Source organism: Triticum dicoccoides, chromosome 4A (genome assembly GCF_002162155.2).
Source record: "Triticum dicoccoides isolate Atlit2015 ecotype Zavitan chromosome 4A, WEW_v2.0, whole genome shotgun sequence".
Taxonomy (NCBI): domain Eukaryota; kingdom Viridiplantae; phylum Streptophyta; class Magnoliopsida; order Poales; family Poaceae; genus Triticum; species Triticum dicoccoides.
In genome coordinates this window covers 124,330,912-124,350,900 of record NC_041386.1, presented here as the reverse complement: position 1 = coordinate 124,350,900, position 19,989 = coordinate 124,330,912, and the positions used below count along the sequence as shown (strand labels likewise).

The window sequence follows — 19,989 nt, the reverse complement described above, 5'->3', positions numbered from 1 at the left end:
AGAGTGTATTTCTTTAAAATATAATCATCGCCATGCTCAAAAAGATATAAGTGAAGCACTAGAGCAACTGCCTGGCTCAAAATATTTAAGTGAAACACATAGAGTATCTTCATCCATCGTGATCTCACCCAAAACTTGAAATTTTCAATCACTCAAAACTGAACAAAACCTCGTGAGATCCGCTTGTATAATAAAGCAAATCACTACTTTAAGTAATGTTGCAAACCCATTAATATTTTATTTTTGCATTATACCTACTATATGCTAACTTCTCCATGGCTTATACCCCTTGATACAATCCATAGTTCCATGAAAACAAGCAAAACAATGCATCAAAAATAGAATCTGTTAAAAACAGAATAGTCTATAGCAATCTGGACATTAGTCATACTTCTGTAACTCCAAAAATTCTGAAAATTAAGACAACATGGGAAAATTGTCTGTAAATTATTTGTAAAAAATGAAGTATTTTGTCGCGCTCCAGCAATTTTTAACAATTATTCTATTGGACGCAAAAGTTTCTATTTTTGCACAGAATCAAAACAACTATCGTCCATATCATCCCAAAGGCTTTACTTGGCACATACACTAACTAAATCACAAAAACACAATCATAGCAGTAGCATAATAGTGTGCTTATTGAAAAATAGAAAATAAACAAAAATTAAAGGATAACTATTGGGTTGCCTCCCAACTAGCGTTATTTTTTTACGCCCCTAGCTAGGCATAATGCATAGTTTCAAGTGTTGTCATCTTTGGTTTTAGTTCCATAGGTGGACCTCATGATTGATTCATATGGTGGCTTAATTGTAGTTCTAGGGAAGTGTTCCATACCCATCTTTAAGGAAATTGAAATTTAATATTCTCTCCTTTCATGTCAATAACGGCACCTATAGTTCGTAAGAACGGTCTACCAAGTATTATGGGACAAGACGGATTGCAATCAATGTCAAGTACAATAAAATCAACAGACACATAGTTCCTATTTGCAAGAATAAGAACATCATTAATTCTACCCAAAGGCTTTTTAATAGTAGAATCTGCCAAGTGCAAATTAAGAGAACATTCATCCATATTGGTATAACCTAACACATCACATAGAGATTTTGGAAATGTGGAAACACTAGGACCCAAATCACATAAAGCATTGCACGCATAATTTTTAATCTTGACTTTAATGTTGGGTTCCCATTCATCATATAATTTTCTAGGAATTGAAATCTCTAATTCTAGCTTTTCTTCTAACGCTTTCATCATCGCTTCTACAATATGTTTAGTAAAAGCCTTATTTTGTTCATAAGTATTGGGTGAATTTAGCATGGATTGTAACAAAGAAATGCATTCAATCAAAGAACAACTATCATAATTAAAGTCTTTGTAATCTAAGAGAGTGGGCTCATTATTAGTTAAAAAATTTACCTCTCCAAACCCACTTTAATCATTTTTTTTCATTAAGATCTTCACCCTCCGAATTATAGGGACGCCTTCTATCTAAAGTTGACTCTTCTTCGGTCCCATTTTCATCAATTTTTATATTTCTAAACAAGGAATCAACATATGAAACACCAATCATTTTAATATCCTCATCATTAATACTAAATAAATCAGGAGGAATTACTTTTTCTAAAAAAATCATGTTTAGCTCTTAACATAGCGGTTCTTTTCTTACTCTCATCCATGGAGACATATAAAGTTTTAATTTATTCATTATTATCAATCGTGGGAGGCAAAATTTTAGTCTTAAGATTTTCCACATCATGAATAATTCTATCAATGCTCCTAGACATATCATCAAGTTTATTCAATCTTTCTTCTATCGCAGTGTTGAAAACTTTTTGAGCATTAATAATTTTTTTAATATTACTTTCAAGATCAGAGGGCATCCTATTATTATTATAATAATTACCATTAGAATTTCCATATTTATCAGAGGAATTTCCAGGGAATGACCTAGGATTAAAATTACCTCTATAAGTATTGCTTTTAAAATTATTTCGTGAGACAAAATTCACATCTACGGGATTATTATTTTGCTCAGTCAAAGTGGACAAAGGAACGTCATTAGGATCAATAGGAGCATTTTACTAGCAACCAATTTTATAAGCGCATCAACTTTATCACTCAAAGCAATAATTTCTTCAACAGAATCCACTTTTTGACTAGTAAGAGCTCTCTCAATATGCCATTGTGAATAATTTTCTATAATATTATCAAGAAATTTAGTAGCTTCACCCAAAATAATCTCCATAAAAGTACCACTCATGGTAGAATCTAAAAGATTTCTAGAAACAAAATTTAATACTGCATAATTTTTTTGTATGATCATCCACAAATTTAGACCATGAGTAAGGCAATTTCTTATCATCAATCTCATCCTTTCCCAAGACTGGGCAACATGTTCATGCTCAAGTTGCTTGAAATTCATAATTTGATTTCTAAGGGAAATAATTTTCACGGGAAGAAAATACATAGTGATGAAAACATCTTTGTACCTATCCCAAGAATCAAAACTATTTCGTGGCAAAGATGAAAACCAATTTTTTGCACGGTCCCGCAATGAGAACGGGAATAATTTTAATTTCACAATATCATTATCCACATCTTTTTTCTTTGCATGTCACATAATTCTACGAAAATGTTAAGATGGGATGCAACATCTTCATTAAGACTACCAAAAAATTGTTCTTTCATAACAAGATTTAACAAAGCGGCAATAATATCACAAGTCTCTGCACTAGCGACGGGGGAGCAATCAAAGTACTAATAAAATCATTATTATTAGTATTGGAAAATCACATAATTTTGTATTTTCTTGCGACATTGTGGCTACGTAAACAAGATAACAAGCAAGCAAACAAGAAAAAGGCAAACAAAAAATATTTTTGTATTTTTGTAAAACTATTTTTAGAAGTGGGGGATATGAAAACGAGAGGCAAATGGCAAATAATGTCAATGCAAGGAGATGAAAGTTTATGCGTAGGTACTTGATAGATGTTGATGATGTCTCCCCAGCAACGACACGGAAATTCTTCCTGCTACTTGTGAACTGCATTGGGATTTCCCCGAAGAGGAGAGGATGATACAATACAATAGAGATAAGTATTTCCCTCAGTTAAGAACCAAGGTTATCAATCCAATAGGAGAACCAAGCAACAACTCATTAGCAGCACCTGCACACAAACAACAAATCCTTGCAACCCAATGCGAACAAGGGGTTGTCAATCCCTTCACGGTTACAAGAAAGATTAAATTGTATGGTATTTGATGGATAGATCGGACAAAAAGAAAAACACAGCAAGGTATTTTTGGTTTTTATATATGATAAAAGATAGACCCGGTGGCCATAGTTTTCACTAGAGGATTCTATTTTCAAAATAGCATACGGTGGGTAAACAAATTACTGTTGGGCAATTGATAGAAAAGCAAATAATTATGACAATTTCCAAGGCAATGATCATATATATAGGCATCACGTCCGAGACAAGTAGACCAACTCATGCCTGCATCTACTATTATTACTCCACATATCGACCGCTATCCAGCATGCATCTAGTGTATTAAGTTCATAAAAAATAGAGTAACGCCTTAAGCAAGATGACATGATGTAGACAAGATAAACTCATATATGAATAAACCCAATTTTTTAACCTTAATAGCAACAATACATACATGTCATATCCCCTTCTGTCACTGGGATCACCGCAAGATCGAACCCATTAGAAAGCGCCTCTCCTATTGCAAGATAAATCAATCTAGTTGGCCAAAAAAAATCAATAGATCGGAGAGAAATGTGAAGCTATGACAATCATACATAAAAGAGTTCAGAGAAAACTCAAATAATATTCATGGATAGATCTGATCAGAAACTCACAATTCATCGGATCCCAACAAACACATTGCAAAAAGTGATTACATCGGATAGAACTCCAAGAACATCGGGGAGAACATTGTATTGAAGATAAAAGAGAGAGAGAAGAAGCCATCTAGCTACTAACTATGGACCAGTAGGTCTTTGGTAAAATACTCACGCATCATTGGAAGGGCAACAAGGATGATGTAGAGCCCCTCTGTGATTGAATCACCCTTCGGCAAAGTACCAAAAAAGGCGTCCAGATGGGATCTGTCAAGAACAGGAACTTGCGGAGGCGGAAAAAGTATTTCATGGACTTCACTGTTGATTTCCCGATTTTACAGAATTAATAGAGGCAGAGTTAGGTCAAATGGAGCCATCTGGGCCCCACAAGCCACCAGGGCACGCCCTACTCCCTGGGCGCGCCCTGGTGCCTCGTGGGCCACTTCTCCATCTTCTCATCCCCTCCCGAAGCTTCCAAGGTCTCTTATTGCCAGAAAAAATATCTCCAAAAAGTTTCATGGCATTTGGACTTCGTTTGGTACTGATGTTTTGAAAAAACAAAAACAGGCAAAAAATAGCAACTCGCACTGGGCACTAAGTTAATAGGTTAGTCCCAAAAAATAATATATAATTGCTTAAAAGTGTATATAAAACATCCAAGCATGGAACAATCAAAAATTATAAATACGTTGGAGATGTATCATACCTTGGCCCGGTAGGCCGCGATAACCTTGTGTGCCCGAGTTGTTTTATAGGTGTCGTTGTCCCCATTTGGGACATTTGCATTTTAGTTTTTGCCACGACGGTGGTCAGCCATGGAAGTGGCGGATGTCATGCGGTGACATCGGGCCCACCCAAGACAGAGTCCAAAGGGGAGTTTGTCGGAGTGGCCGGGAGAGTGTCATGCAATAGATTGGTTTTTTCGAAATATCGTTGGTCCACTCGAATGGGAGCACGAGGCCATGAGTTTCGTAGTGTGGGTAAAGTGTACTAACCTCTACAAAGCGTATAATCTATCGATAGCCGCACCCTCGGTTATGGGCCCGGTTCGTAGTAGGTCACACTATGGGTCAACAGTAATAATAATCTGAATAATAAACAACCCCGGTTCGATGAGGAAAGAAGTTGGTTGATCTTTATGTGGCCATGTGATGATGACAATGGTATCGTTGATACCAAAGTTAGTTGATTTGTATGGGGTCATGCGATGATCACTGGTAAAGATCGAGCTCCTTGTGGTCATGTGATGATCACTATGGTATTTTTAATACCAAGCTTGGTTGATCCCGAGGTGATCGTGTGATGTTCCTAATGGTAAGTTGATATCTATGATGGTTACGAGGTAACCTACAAAAAGAGTAAGTTGGTCCATGATATCTTCAACATGCTAGTGCTAGCATCATCATGTTCATATCATGAGTAACATGTACATGCCATGCTCATATCATACTGTTCTAGTTGTATCATGCTCAACATTAACTAACCGTAAATGCCATGTATTGTTTGTCTTGATTGCTTTGGTTGTTGTGAGCTTGTGAGTACATTCAAAGTACTCACCTGGCGTGTCATGCTAGATTGCAGGTCATGCTGTGATTGATTGCTTGTCAAGGAGTCCGATTTTATGCGCTAGGATGCATTGCAGCCAGAGTCGTCCCTACGGAGTAGAGTTCCTCACCGTCGTCGTTGTTCCACCGCTGGAAGTTATTTCGCTACTACGAGTTGTTCCCCCGCTAGCATAGAACTACTTGAGCAGGCGTAGTGTTGCCATGCCGACGATCCTTTGTAATATCAGAAACCCTTGTACTCATATCCTTTGTAATAAGAGTTGATTTGTTCTATGCCAAGCAGTGTCGTATTCCAGAAGACTTGATTTCTGGGCTAGAATACGGTGTGTTCCGATCTCTCTGAGTCGGGGTGCCAAAGCTAGTCACCATTTTTTGCAACTGACAACCGGGTAGCATCGGAGGCATGCTGGAATAACTATCACCCTGGGGTACCGGCAAAAAAGCTACAACCATTGATGGTAAAGGAGCAACCTCCGTTTGGGTTTTTACTGGAACCAGCGGCTAGGATGATACAAGCAGGGACATCATGTCATTTTTTCCAGGAAAGCCGACAGGTGGATTTTTTGCCGGAACTATGGTTTTCTTTTGTTGGAACCAAACCCAATCTTTTCTACTGCCTTCTTACGATTTTGCTAGAACCATCTCAAAATTTGCTACCACCGTCTTCTAATTTTGCTGGTAGTAGCCCAATTTTTTGCTATACCACCATCTTTTAGTTTTGCTGGAACCAGCACACATTCGTTTTTTGCTATGTCAGCTTTGGCTACGAGCGATGCTATCGCCGCCGCCATCGTCGTTTAAGGTTGCAACTAGGGGTGGGCAACACCTGCGAGGAATAGTGTCGTGGTTGGCGCTGTAGAGACCATCGTGCTTGCAACAGGGAGGCGATATTGCAACGGGGTGAACATACTTTTGGTTTTTATGATTTTGACGATGAAGTGCTTTGACCGTGATCGTCGGGGGCGGTCGGCCCCGCCGCCTGACACAAGGGAGTGGAACGTGTGCTACGCCACGTGGGGGAGAGAGGGGCGACCCCCATGGCTTGTGCTCTTGTGTTTTCACATGCTAAGAGAAGGGGTGAGGAGAGGATGGAGAACCAAGCATCGAACAGCCACGCGCGTGAGGATCTGACGGCCGAAATTTGGGCAGGTCGACCGGCGCCTATCAGTGGCTGACATAAAAGCTATTTTCCTTTCTAGAGAACGAATGTCATCAGGTGGAGTGATTATCACGGGCGCCTCTATGTCTCGCTTCACGCGAGACAGAGGGAACCCTCGCTGAAGGGTGGCACAAGTTGGGGCGGCCAAGGCGCGCGGGAACTACAACCTCGTTTTTTGTTTTGCTTTTTTCACATTTTTTGTTTTCTTTTTTTTTTGCTTTTTTGCTTTTGTTTATACTTCCAAATATTCTAAATAAATATATTACAAAGATCACTCTACAAAAAACATTTGAAAAATATTGACCAAGCATTTGAGAAATGTTAAATGTGTATAGAGAAAATGTTTATCATGTATACAAAAATGTATAAAAAATGTCTATGAAACAATTTAATCATGTATTTAAAAATGTTAATTGAGTATTCGGGAAAATGTTGAACATGTGTTTGAAAAATATAAATCAAGCATTCGGCAAATGCTAAATGCGTATAGAAAAATATTTACCATGTATGAGAAAAATGATGACAAAACTGATGATGTATATAAAAATATTAATCAAGCATTTGAAAAAAATGTTGAACGAGTTTTTGAAAAATGTTAATCAAGCATGTTAAATGTGTATAAAGACTATGTTGACCATGTATTAAGAAATGATGGAAAAGTTAGATCATGTATAAAAATGTTAATCAAACATTTGAAAAAAAAATGTTGAACAACTATTTGAAATATGTTAATCAAGCATTTGGAAAATGCTAAATACATTTAGAAAAATGATGACCATGTGTTAAAAAAATGTTCATATTGCATTTAATAAATGTTAATTAAGCAGTTGAAAAATGTTGACCATGTATTACAAAATGTAGTCTTATATTTGAAAAATGTTAATCAAACATTTTAAAATGTTTAAAAGTGTGTATAGAAAAATGTTTTGACCATGTATTCAAAAAAATAATCTTGTATTTTAAAAGATTTAATCAAGCATTTGAAATTCAATTGTTTAAAATATGTATAGCAAAACAAATGTATTAAAATAAAATAAAATTTTAGTGCAAGAATGTTAAAATGTTGTTGTCCCATACAAAAAATGTAGAATGAAAACGAAAATAATAAAGAAAACCAAAAAAATAATGAAAACCGGGAAAGAAACAAAATAATCGAAAGAGAAAAATAAAATAAAATAAAACGAAGAAGCAAATGCAAAAGGAATGGAAGAAGAATGACAAACATGGCAGAAGAAAAAAAGAAAAGAAACAAAATAAAACGAGAAAAAGAAAGAAAAACCCGGAGAAAACAAATAAAACAGAAGAAAGAAAGAAACCCTGCTCTTCAAGTGGTCTGCGCCCAAGTAGTATTACACGGTCTCAATGACCGCGTATTGGCAAGCTGCGCTACATTAGGACGGGGAGGTCTTGGGTTCAAATCCTCGCAGGTTCCCTTTTCTGTACCTTTTTCCTTCCCTCGCCCGCGAGTGCTGAAGGGTCGACCCCTTACTGTAGCGCTCGACACGAGAGATCCTTCCGTCTTGCTTGATGCGGGATATAGCACCCGCGGGCTCTTTAAGGTTGCCGGTTCAACCCCATAAGCTACCATTTTTCGTACGAATGATTTCTTTGTACTACTATTGACTAACAGGTGGTTTCATGAAGACGCATACTATGCAAGCCAGCGTGTCAAGATGCTGTAAGCAGGCCCCGTGCAATGCTGATACGCCATGTGCATATGTCAACAGAAATATGATGACACGTCAACACAATTAACGTCTACGAACAACAAGTGCATTGTATTGCGCGCCAAAGCCAAGTTTTTGAGCCATTTTTTATATTCTACAAACACAAGCATCAAAGCAAACATTCATGGCAAGTTCAAGCACTAGTGATGCATTTAGTGGTTTCTTTGTACTACTATTGACTAACAGGTGGTTTCGAATGGTCATGAAGACGCATACTATGCAAGCCAGCGTGTCAAGATGCTGTAAGCAGGCCCCGTGCAATGCTGGTACGCCATGTGCATATGTCAACAGAAATATGATGACACGTCAACACAATTAACGTCTACGAACAACAAGTGCATTGTATTGCGCGCCAAAGCCAAGTTTTTGAGCCATTTTTTATATTCTACAAACACAAGCATCAAAGCAAACATTCATGGCAAGTTCAAGCACTAGTGATGCATTTAGTGGCGGAATCAGGCTTAGAGAAACTGTGGATATAGCCCTAGGTCTAGTTACACACCCCTTATAATTACTTTTTACAAAGTATAGAAAATCATGAAAATTCATCAGTCAATCTAGGTCAGCCCTAGGTGCAATCGTCTGCTACCTCCACCTCTGCGTGCATTTACCTCTGATTGTACATGGTTTACAACTCTTCCTTCATGCTGATGCGATCGTGTGCATTAGTACTTAATAGTTGATTTGCAGTAGTGTATCATATCAAAATGACTCTTCAATCTACTTTCTCTGTAAACTAATATAAAATATACTAAATCACTAATGTAGTGGTTAAAACATTTTATATTACAGAGGAAGTACCTTTTTTGTAATAATAAACTACTTGGTGTGGTAGTGTACTATACCTATAAGTGCCTAGGAGCAACTCTAGCAGACCCCGTAAAAGCCGCGAACCCGCAAAATTTCGGTGAGTATGCGGGCTCGGCCCAATTTTCCGGCCAGAATAGAGCCCGCATACTCGCCTGACCCATAAAAAAATTTGCCGCGGCCCGTAAACCGCACGCCCCGACCACTATATCTACGGTTTCGCGGCGCGTTTGCGGGTCGAAACCCTATCCACAGCCACCACCGAGCCACGCAATTACCCACCCCCCTTCTCAACATTTCTCGTCGCCGGCGACCCCCTTCCGCCTCCAGCCGCCATGTGGGGCCGCATGTTGAGCTCCAGACGCGGCTCCGGCAGCAGATCCGGCGGCTGCAGCGACCCCGAGCGTGAGCGGCGCGTCCGGTCGGACGGCGCGAGGAAGCGCGGGGCGAGGAAGTGGACCAACCGCGGCCTCTCGCCGCCGCCGAGCTTCCGCGTCCGCGAGACGGACGAGTACGATCATCGGCACGGCCGTACCTTGTCCTCTGTCGCGTCCTTCTCCTCCGCGGTGAGATCTTCCTATGTCGGGAGCTCCTCCTCTTCCGGCGCGGGCCTTCTCCCCGTGAAGAGGGAGTGGTCGGAGGAGCCGGAGGAGCCAGAGGACTTCGAGTTCGTCCCCGTCAAGGAGGAGCCCGAGGAGCTCGGCCGCCGCGAAGTCGTCGGGCCGGAGGACTTCGTCGCCGACGTCGACGCGGTTGCGGCCGCCATTGCCGAGCGGAGCGTGCGCAAGGAGGCGGAGCGCCGGCGCCACCACGAGGAGCTCGAAAACCTCCAGTTCCGGCAGGCGGTCGCGGCCAACCTCGCCGCCAAGGAGAAGGACAACGAGTGGCGGCGCATCCGCGAGGAGCAGAGGGCGAAGTACATCGCCCTCGGCAGCTCCGACGAGGAGGATTAAGCTCCTCCACGGCGTCGTCCATGGCCGCGAGCTCGCCGCCGTGAGATCCCCCCACCCCCCTCTAGTACTAGTACTGATGTAATATTTAGTATGAACTAGTGTTTGTAGTGTTTGATCATGTAAAATATATGTAGTACGTGATGAACTACTCATGTTCAGGATGTGCAATTTCTCCCGCGAAACTATTTTTTTAAATTATGGAGTTTCATCTATGATTTCTGTTCGGCCGCGCTAATTCTCGACCCGCAAATGAGATTTTCGTAAAACTGCAAACGCATTTTGTAGGTCGAGATTGCATGACCCCTTCAAGACCACGTATCCACTAGCTATAATTTTGCATGTACCGAGCTACCTAACAGCCTCCCTCGCCTGTCATGCGCTTGGAAATGGTCTCCAGCTTTGAACTTACAACCATGGAAAGTCAAACATGTCTCCTATATGGATGTAAAAAAGAAACCTGTCTCATATATGTATAACTAACTAAACTCTTCTTTTTGTTCATTTTGTTCTTCGTCTTCCAGAAGTTTTAAGCTGAAAAATCAAAATGATTGATATGGGCCTAGGAAGATACCGGAAAATGATCACGAAAATCCACATATGACAAATGGGGAGATGTAGCGAAGTCCATGTCGGTCAACAGCATCCTCATACTCTAGTGAAAAGGTCTTGCTGACCATTGACACAATGACGCGACCTTTTGCATGCCAAGAAGACTTCTGATCGGGAATATCTCCAGCAAAATCGGAGCCTAGCATATATGTACGCGAGAAATGAATTGCAAAGGTGATGAAGTCAATGTTCTCTGGACCATGCTAACTAAACCATAATTGGGTGATCACCAACACACTTACTGTAAGTATCTTGTCATCCACGCACAACTTGTTGGGGAACTCTCAGTTGGCTTTCTAATATCCAACCTTATACTATAATATTACACAGAAATGAGGTCTTAGTGGCCTCCGTGCTCGGAGCAAACCCCTTGAATGTTCAATTTCGCATGGCTTTAATTGATGATAGAGTAAAATGCATGGACTGTCCTAATTCGTTCACCAAAGTTTTGACTGAATCATAATTCTTTCAAAATGGTCCTAAATCTTTTGATATTGTTCATCCTAGTTCCTAAATTCGTTTGACCAGCGCTGACCTGCCTACGTGGCGCTTTGACCATGGCCACATGACTAGGAGAACCCAGAAGGAGTAATGAACGGTCATACATATTTGAAAAAAAGTCCTCGAACATTAATTTGTTCATAGTCGCATCCCCTTTCCTCTCCCCCACCCCTATGTGGCAAAACCGAAAGCGAGCGACAGTGGCAGCGCTGCTCCGGTGAGAAGCAGAGGTCATCAGCAGCGGTAGTCCGATAGCGTCGGCCACTAGGATGTGCCAAAGACGCTAGGAATAATCCATCATCTGTCGTGTCCATCGCCGTGCATGTGCATGCAGGGGCGCTCGCACACCCACTGAAGACGAGTGAGGCAGTAGGGGCGTTCGTCGTCTCCTTTGGCGTGACCGCACCATGACCAAGCGACGGGACTCGCCGGAGCCGAGGAGGAGAAGAGTTGCGGCGGCGGGGATGGCGGATCCAACCGCAGGGCACCGGATCTGGCCGGTGACGCAAGGGTTCCGGCAGACAGTGTCCAGATCGGCGACAAGAGAGCTCGGGCATTCGTCCATGGAGGTTCATGCGCTGGGAGAGATAGGAAGATGAGAGACCGGGAGTGAGGAGGAGGTGAAGGAAAGAACATGTGGAAGGGGGAGTTGTAAGGCACTGGGGTGCAGCAGCTGCTGCCGACGGCGGGAGGAGGCGAGCTCTGGCTTGGGCTGGTCGTGATGGGAGGCACGCGCGGGCGGGGACATGGCACCAACGGTAGCCTCCCCGATGGTAGCGAACGGTACAAGAGGAGCTACTACTGGCGATGGAGACGGCGTTGCCAAGGTTAGGCTGCACCGAATGACTTTTTCTTGTGGCGCTTGACTGCAGACGAGCTTGCGCTGGCGAACATGGCGATGGAGCGCCGACAGAGAGAAGTCTAGAGGACATAGGGAGCGGGGTTGGGAAGCATAAATATTATAAGGGCTAATTTGCATAAATATCCAGCCACCGTTGGACCTTCTGTCTACATGGGCAGGGTCAAAGCGCCACGCTGACACGTCAGGTGTGGTCAAAGAGATGAGGACCTCGGATGAATAACTTCAAAAGATTTATGACTCAGACATGCATTTTGAAAGAATTAGAATCAATTCAATGCTTTGGTGAAAGAATTAGGACCATGCATGCATCTTACTCTTGATGATAAATGGACAACATGACTTCATTTAGTGTGATAGATTGATGTACGCAGATGTATTTCAATGGAGACTGAGTATCGTTGATGTCTTCATCGTCAAAGCGATGTATGCGAAAATCATTAATTCTAAGCCTGTTTAATATAATATGTATGTGAAAAGCGATGTACTATGACACATAATGTGAAAAGCGATGTATGCAAAAATTATTAATTTTAAACTGTGACGGAGGGAGTATCATGTATTAGTATCATAGATGACTTTACTTATTGTCATGCATGACACATAGTAGCACATCATTTTGGTGGCTTTTGTTTGGGCTTTAGCTAGAGATTCTCGGATTCTAGCCCATGCAAATCCGAGTCTCAAACAAACACTTGGATTTTCACATTAGCTATCTAGAATCAGTTCTGAAAAATGCACTACACGCAGCCGGAAGCTGGAATCATCGATTTTGCTAATTCCCGATCTGCCACTTACCCAGATTGAAAAATACACTTACTCGCAATAAAAGGATTGAAAAATACACCAAGTTCTCCCCGTTAATACGATGAAATGCCACCGCACCCCAATTTTCTGCACTGACAGTTCTTCTCCACCTGGTCTTTCTTCCCCAACCGACCGCATTCAGAAGATAGAACAGAAACGGCGATGGCTCTCTAGGTTCGGCCACTGCCACCTTCGTCCGGGCACCTCTGCCCCTCCACTACGAGCTCCGTTGTCCGTCCGTTCTGTAGCTCCGACAACGAGCAAACAAACAGACAAATTCTGATTTATGAGAATCCAAATCTACAGCTGATTTGCAGGAATTCATAGCCGCAGTGATTTTCAGGAATTCGTAGCCCAAACAAAAGGAACCTTAAGATGATTCGATATCATGATATGATATTGAACTCTTTTTTTCTTTATTTAGTTATATGTCAATGCACAGTAGGCATGCATGGACTATCTATGATACTCTCATTAAAGACAGTCTAATTTGAAAGTGTTCATATGATTTTTGTAGAAGGAGGTCATTCTTACTATATTATGACAAAACAAAACTGGCAGGGTATTAAAAAACATGTCAGGACTTTGTGTACGAATTTATTAATCAAGCGATTAGTTAGCAGTATGTCCTGTCTAGTTAGACATCTAGTCACTCTAGCCTTCCAAAAACTCTGCCAAACTTGTCCAAGAAATCACGCTGGCTGGTACATACTTACGTACCAGCAAAACTGCAACTGATTTTCTGTTGACTACGAGCACGTTTGTTCTTCTGCGTTCCAAGAAGACATATCGATCTCGATCGCGTGGAAGAAAATACTCCACGTAAGCCTGTCCTCTATATATACCAATGTATGCTCCATCTCAACTTGGAAGATATATTGCCAGATCACAGCGATCTCGCGGCCGGTGTTTCACTCTCCTCGCTGCTTATTTCCATCACATACATAACTGACTTTCCGTGTGCTCTGCTCTCCTATACGCCATGGACTACAGCAACGAGGCCACGATCACCGCCGCGGCGCAACCTTACGGCCGCTCCATGTCGCCGCCGTCGCGCGTGTCGTCGTGCTCGCCGCCCCCTGTATTTCCGCTGATGGGGAACGCGCCGTCGTCGCCGCCGACCATCGTCCTCAGCCCGTGCGCGGCGTGCAAGGTCCTCCGCCGCCGCTGCGCCGACGGCTGCATGCTGGCGCCCTACTTCCCGCCGACCGGGCCCGCCAAGTTCACCACCGCCCACCGCGTCTTCGGTGCCAGCAACATCATCAAGCTCCTCCAGGTTCGTATGGAGCACATTTTAGTTTGACATACGTGACGTGCGCTGCATACCGCGCGTGCGTGCAAGTGCTGTGTTGATGCGGATTCTGCATGGATCGGTGCAGGATTTGCCGGAGAGCTCGCGGGCAGACGCGGTGAGCAGCATGGTGTACGAGGCGGAGGCGCGGCTGCGGGACCCAGTGTACGGGTGCGCCGGGACGGTGTGCCGGCTGCAGAAGGAAGCCAACGAGCTCAAGGTGGACCTGGCGCGGGCGCAGGCCGACCTCCTAAGCATCCAGACACAGCACGCCAACCTCCTCGCCCTCGTCTGCGTCGAGTTTGCTGCCAATCACCGAGGCGACCAGCAGCTGCACCAGCCACCGCCACTGGGCGACCAGCTGAACGGCATCGGTGGTAGCGGCGGCGGCGCCATGTACCAACCGCTATACAACTCGGACTTCGACTCCGCGCCGTGGGAAGAGGCCCGGCAGCTCTGGACCTGAGCACGCCGGCTACGGCGCTTAATCACTAGAAGTACACGTAGTACTATACATATTAGTACGTAAATACAAAATACTAGTGTTGTACACTAGATGTTCAACGGCAATGACTTCGTCTTTTGGTGAGTCACCTTGGATCTAAATATTAGTGACGAAGCCGCGTCGAGTTCGGGTAAGGAGATGATCCGTCATTTTTTTTATGTCTACTATGATGATGCCAGAGGCATATGAGGGGCGATGGTGTGAAGCTACAGAATTTATTCGGTCTTGATTGTAATTTTTTTTTTGGCTGATGTTTCTCTTCGTGCAAAGAAGGCCGGGTTGCTGCTGTTTTTCCTGTCTTGTCAAGTTAATATGTACATGATTTGTACTATGATTCTTATGATAAACACATATTATCATGAAAAGAAAATTACTCGGCCGTTAGGTCACAAACTCACAATAGTGGATGGTGTACATGGACACATTGTGGATATTGATCCTCTGCAACCGCCACGATTTGCGCTGTACCCGGCAGATACTCCTGTTCGTCCAATGGGATCGATATGATATATGCATGTGTTTTTGAATTCAAATCTCGTTCCCATATTGTTATTTAAAATACGCGATGAACATAATTCTGTTCTGGTACACGAAACGTTGACGACCGTGCACGTGTGACGTATCGGCTGAGTTACTGTAATTAGCAGGCGTTCACGAGTTTTAGCTATTGCCAAACGAACTGAATTTAGGTATAAGCTGACAATGTTACAACCGCACTGCATTGGCACTCTCTAGTTTCTACTAGTGGTACTGTTGGCTAGAAGTATCGAACTCGTACGGTTCAGTTGCGACTTGCAAGCTTGAGTACCACCTAACCTGATTACCGGATGCAAAATATCGCGGGTCATCAAATTAGCATATAATCCCTGTTCGGGCTAAACAGCACTCATGTGATCGAACACATCGAAGACAAGAGTATACTGAAAAACAGGAAGTAATATGTAACATGCATGGTTTTTAACGAGTCTTAGGGTGGGATAGAGATGGAAAATAGGGATGTAAACCAGGTCCGTTTAATTCCGTATGAGCCCACTTATGATTTAACAGTTCAATAAAGTTTTTTTCTAAATAAAGTATGATGCTAGTAAAGTTAACTAAATGTTACTTGCGGACACCGTTTATTTGTTATTTATAGTGACAAAGATCTCACTTGAAAAATAACAACTGCAGCTAGGTCGGTAGTCTGTGCTGTATTTTCATCAACACATGTTGTTTTCGGTGGAACGTTCGCCGTGTAGCACCTCTCACCTGACAGGTGTAAAACCACACAGCACGCGCGCGAAGATGAACGATGGAGCCATCCTGCAGCGCAGCCATGCATGAATGGACCGGGCTCGCCCTCGCCATCACATCATATCAGCCCCAAAAAGACCAAAAGCAGGCTGCCTAACTCTATCAGTCCAACTCCAAAGCCTCTACGTGGACTTGGGTTATTAACGGTTTTATTCCAAGTCTCCCTCGCCAACCACGCATGTCTGATACGGCGACGGCCCGTCTCTGCTATGATCGGTGCGCGGTCATCGTCGTCATCGGCGATTTTCGAACTAGTATCAGCACTCCAACCCGGTCTCTGCATGCCGCCTGTGCTGTCGTTTTTTAATAATACTGCAGTGCCCTACACTCCTAGTAGCCTCCCTATTAGTGTGGAATTAGCGTGGCGCTTGACTAAATCGTGCCGCATGAATCCAAACATCCCTTGGCTCCGCATACAGAATGTCCAAGCAGGCCTAAAATGTCCATCGCTGCTCCCTGTCTGTTGGAAAACACGTGAGGGTTGAATATTAGTTGGCGGGGCTAACAAGAAACCGCAATATCACTCATTTTTTACTATTTTAATACGTAGAAAATAAATGGACCGCTTAAAAAATGGACATACTATTCGATTTAAATTAGCATTTATCGCCGGTGAATATCCCACATCTTGTCACCCTAAAAGCAACTCTAGCAGACCCCGCAAAAATTTGACCCGCAAAACGCGTTTGCGGTTTCATGAAGATCACGTTTGCGAGTCAAAAACTAGCGCGGCCGAATAGAACCCGTATCTAAACCTGCATAATTAAAAAAACACTTTCGCCGAAGAAATTGCACAAACATATTTCATCACATGATCAACAAACTACAAGCACAGTTATACTACATACTACGTTAAACTAGTACTAGAGGGGGCGGATCTAACGGCGGCGAGGTCGCGGCAAATGGACAACGCCGTGGAGGAGCCGGACGCTCAATCCTCCTCGCCGGAGCTGCACAGGTCGACGTACTTCTCCGCCTGCTCCGCGCGGATGCGGCGCCACTCCTCGGCCTTCTCCTTGGCAGCGAGGTTGGCGGCGACCGCCTCCCGCCACTTGAGGGCTTCAAGCTCCTCGGCGTGGCGCTGGCGCTCCGCCTCCTCGCACACGCTCCGCTCGGCGATGGCGGCCACAACGGCGTCGACGTCAGCGACGTAGTCTTCCGGCCCGATGACTCCGCAGTGGCCGAGCGGAGCGGGCTCCTCGGGCTCCTCCTACCACTCCCTCTTCACGGGGAGAAGGCCCCGCGCCGGAGGAGGAGGAGCTCCTGGCGTACGAGGACCTCGTGGAGGAGAAGGACGCATGCCGACGGTCGTATTCCGCTGTCTCGCTCCGCTGGAAGCTCGCCGGCAGCGATAGGCCGCGGTTGGTCCATTTCCGGGCCCCAGGCTTTCGCGCGCCGTTGGACCGGACGCGCCGCTCGCGCTCCGTGTCCTTTCCGCCGCTGGATCTGCTGCCGGAGCCACGTCCGGAGCTCCACATTCGGCCCCACATGGCGGCTGAAGGCGGGTCGGGTGGTCGCCGGCGGCAAGAAATGTGGAGAGGGGGAAGGGGAATCGCGTGGCTCGGCGGCGGCGAGGGATAGGGTTTGGACCCGCAAACGAGTCGCGGAACCGCAGTTATAGTGGTCGAGGTGTGCAGTTTGCGGGCTGCGGCAATTTTTTTTGCAGACTGGGTGAGTATGTGGGCTCTGTTCTGGTCGGTAAAATGGGCCGAGTCCGTATACTCGCCGGAATTTTGCAGGTTTGCCTGTTTTGCGGGGTCTGCTAGAGTTGCTCTAACACATGTTAAAACTAAATGATGCCCCGTGCGCTTCCATGGAACTGTGTTAAAAGAAATCCGTAAAAAACAATTAAAACAATTAGAACTAGTGAAAAAGTACGATCGTTCTTTATTCACATTTTAAAACAAGCAAACCTATGAAGTATGTGATAAAAGGAGTACAAGTTTTGAATTGTACTTAACACGGACCATCTGTTAATAAAAATGTGAAGCACAAATTATATAGTTCTCCTCCAAGCCTCGAGCACATATACCATTTATAACCACACAAAAATTAAGGCCAAAAAAGAAACTTGTGACTGACATGCATGCATGACTTGATTCCTTCACGGAGAAAAATACATGCATGACTTGATTTGGTGGCATGATTTTTATTCCGAGAAAAACTTCCAATCTATTCATCATCTGCCATGACAGTACAAAGAACACGAGAAGTAACAAAAATTACATCCAGGTTCTTAGAACACCCATTGACGACTACAAGCACTATAGCGAGCCGAAGGCACACCATTGTCATCGCCCCTTCCATATCGGAGCTGGGCAAAATGTGTTGTATTAGACCGGCGAGAACTCATCGTGCTAAGGCCCCATAGAACCAGTGCACCAGAACAACAATCGTCGCTGATGAAGAGATTGTAGATCAGAAGGATCCAAGCACATGAATGAAGACTGGATCCAAGAAGATCCACCGAAGACCAACAGCAACTGAATCCGTGAGATCTACTAGAGACACACAAAGTCCGACGACGCTAGGCACACCGATGATTTTTTACAATTTTTTAACAAATTCTGAAATATATAACCTAATTTGGGAATTGCAGTTCTATGACCTATTGTTCTCGCGTTGACCGAAGAGGTACTCTTTGTTCGTGCATGGGATGGAGAGGGACTCTTTGTCCACGCGTTAGTTGAAGAGAACTTTTCGTTCTATGCTGGGCCGAAAACTAGCACTTATAGGCTAAAGAGTAGTTTTCGTTGGCGCATAGCCCTTAGAGATGATCTTCGGCCTAGCCTTGGCTGAAGAGTAGTCTTCATCCATCACACGACCAAAGAGTCAGCAATAAGGATCGTGACCGTGTTCTTCCACGACACCTCTATTCATTTTTCTTTCTCTCTCTTTCATTTGCCCTTTTTGCTCGATCCACTAAGTTTGCACGCCATTCTCACATCCAACCAGTAGATCCAATGGGTGAGGAGGTTGGTTGGGGAGGATCTACTGGTGGGGAACAACTTTTGTGGGGAAGGAGCCACGATGGGTAGGAACTGGGGTGTGGAGGAGGGCCTAGGTTGGGGAGAAGCTTAGGCCGTCCCTCATTGCTGCAAGCCGAGGGGGAGGCGGCGGTGGTTGCGCTGGTGGAAGATCTCTGGCAAGGTGCGGTGTAGTGACGAGAGCAACTTGAAGCTGTCTACATATGCATCAAAGGTTTAACCACCTCTTCCAAATCATTCTCTAATTATTGTTCGATCTTCCTTTTGTTTTAGGGTTTAGTTTGTGTAGACGTATGACATTGGATAGGTTTAGTATGCATTGCTAGTTATTAAACTTAGTTTAGCATAGGTATATGGATCAGCATGGTGGTGGTAGTATATCCTAGTGTTTTGTTAGATTCTTGTGCATGAGAACCTACTGGTGTAAGAAAGGAGTATTGCTTCAATGAGATTGACGGCAATATGGAATTTTCTAGTAGGTGAACTATATAATTGGTGAATTTTCTTGTTTCTATGGCCTTGCTAATATCCGATATAATTAGTTCAAGAAAGAGTTTAGGCAATAATTTCACTGGGTGGGTATAAATGTTGCTAGTTGACATTAGGTAGTTGAAATACTAGTTGACTAGAAGCTTTGGGATGGATCCTAATGAGAGTTCAGTCAGTATTCATACATTGTGGACCAAATCTTGTGGGAGCTGACCCTGGTAGATAGGAGCCAGAACTGGTTGTCCTGGTTAAGGAATTGTAGAAAACAGATGATTCACCCCTATGCCTTAGTATCTCTGTGGCGAAGGAGGAGAATATGGTAGAAGGCAACAAGGGGTATGAACCTGGCGAGGGCAGTCAATTAGCTAATGAGATTGATCCATCTAGGTTACAACTAGTGGATATTAGCCATCCCAAGGAAGAGATAGATTATGTGTCGGACATGATGGGGAAGGAAACATGAAAATCAAAAAAATCCTATGAACACCCAAGATCTAATCTAGGAGATGTAAAGCAACGAGAGGGGAAGTGTGTCTACATACTCTAATAGAACGAAAGCGTTAGCATCGTAACGCGGTTGACAT

The 19,989-nt window shown here is 43.8% G+C and overlaps 1 protein-coding gene across 1 annotated transcript; it reads left to right on the top strand.

Moving 5' to 3' along the window:
• Positions 1 to 13,750: 13,750 nt before the first annotated feature.
• Positions 13,751 to 14,909, top strand: LOC119288764 (LOB domain-containing protein 1-like). The gene is made up of 2 exons (XM_037568315.1): positions 13,751 to 14,116; positions 14,220 to 14,909. The coding sequence occupies exons 1-2, from the start codon at positions 13,823 to 13,825 to the stop codon at positions 14,595 to 14,597; spliced, it is 672 nt and encodes a 223-aa protein (XP_037424212.1). The 5' UTR covers positions 13,751 to 13,822; the 3' UTR covers positions 14,598 to 14,909.
• The last annotated feature ends 5,080 nt before the right edge of the window (positions 14,910 to 19,989 follow it).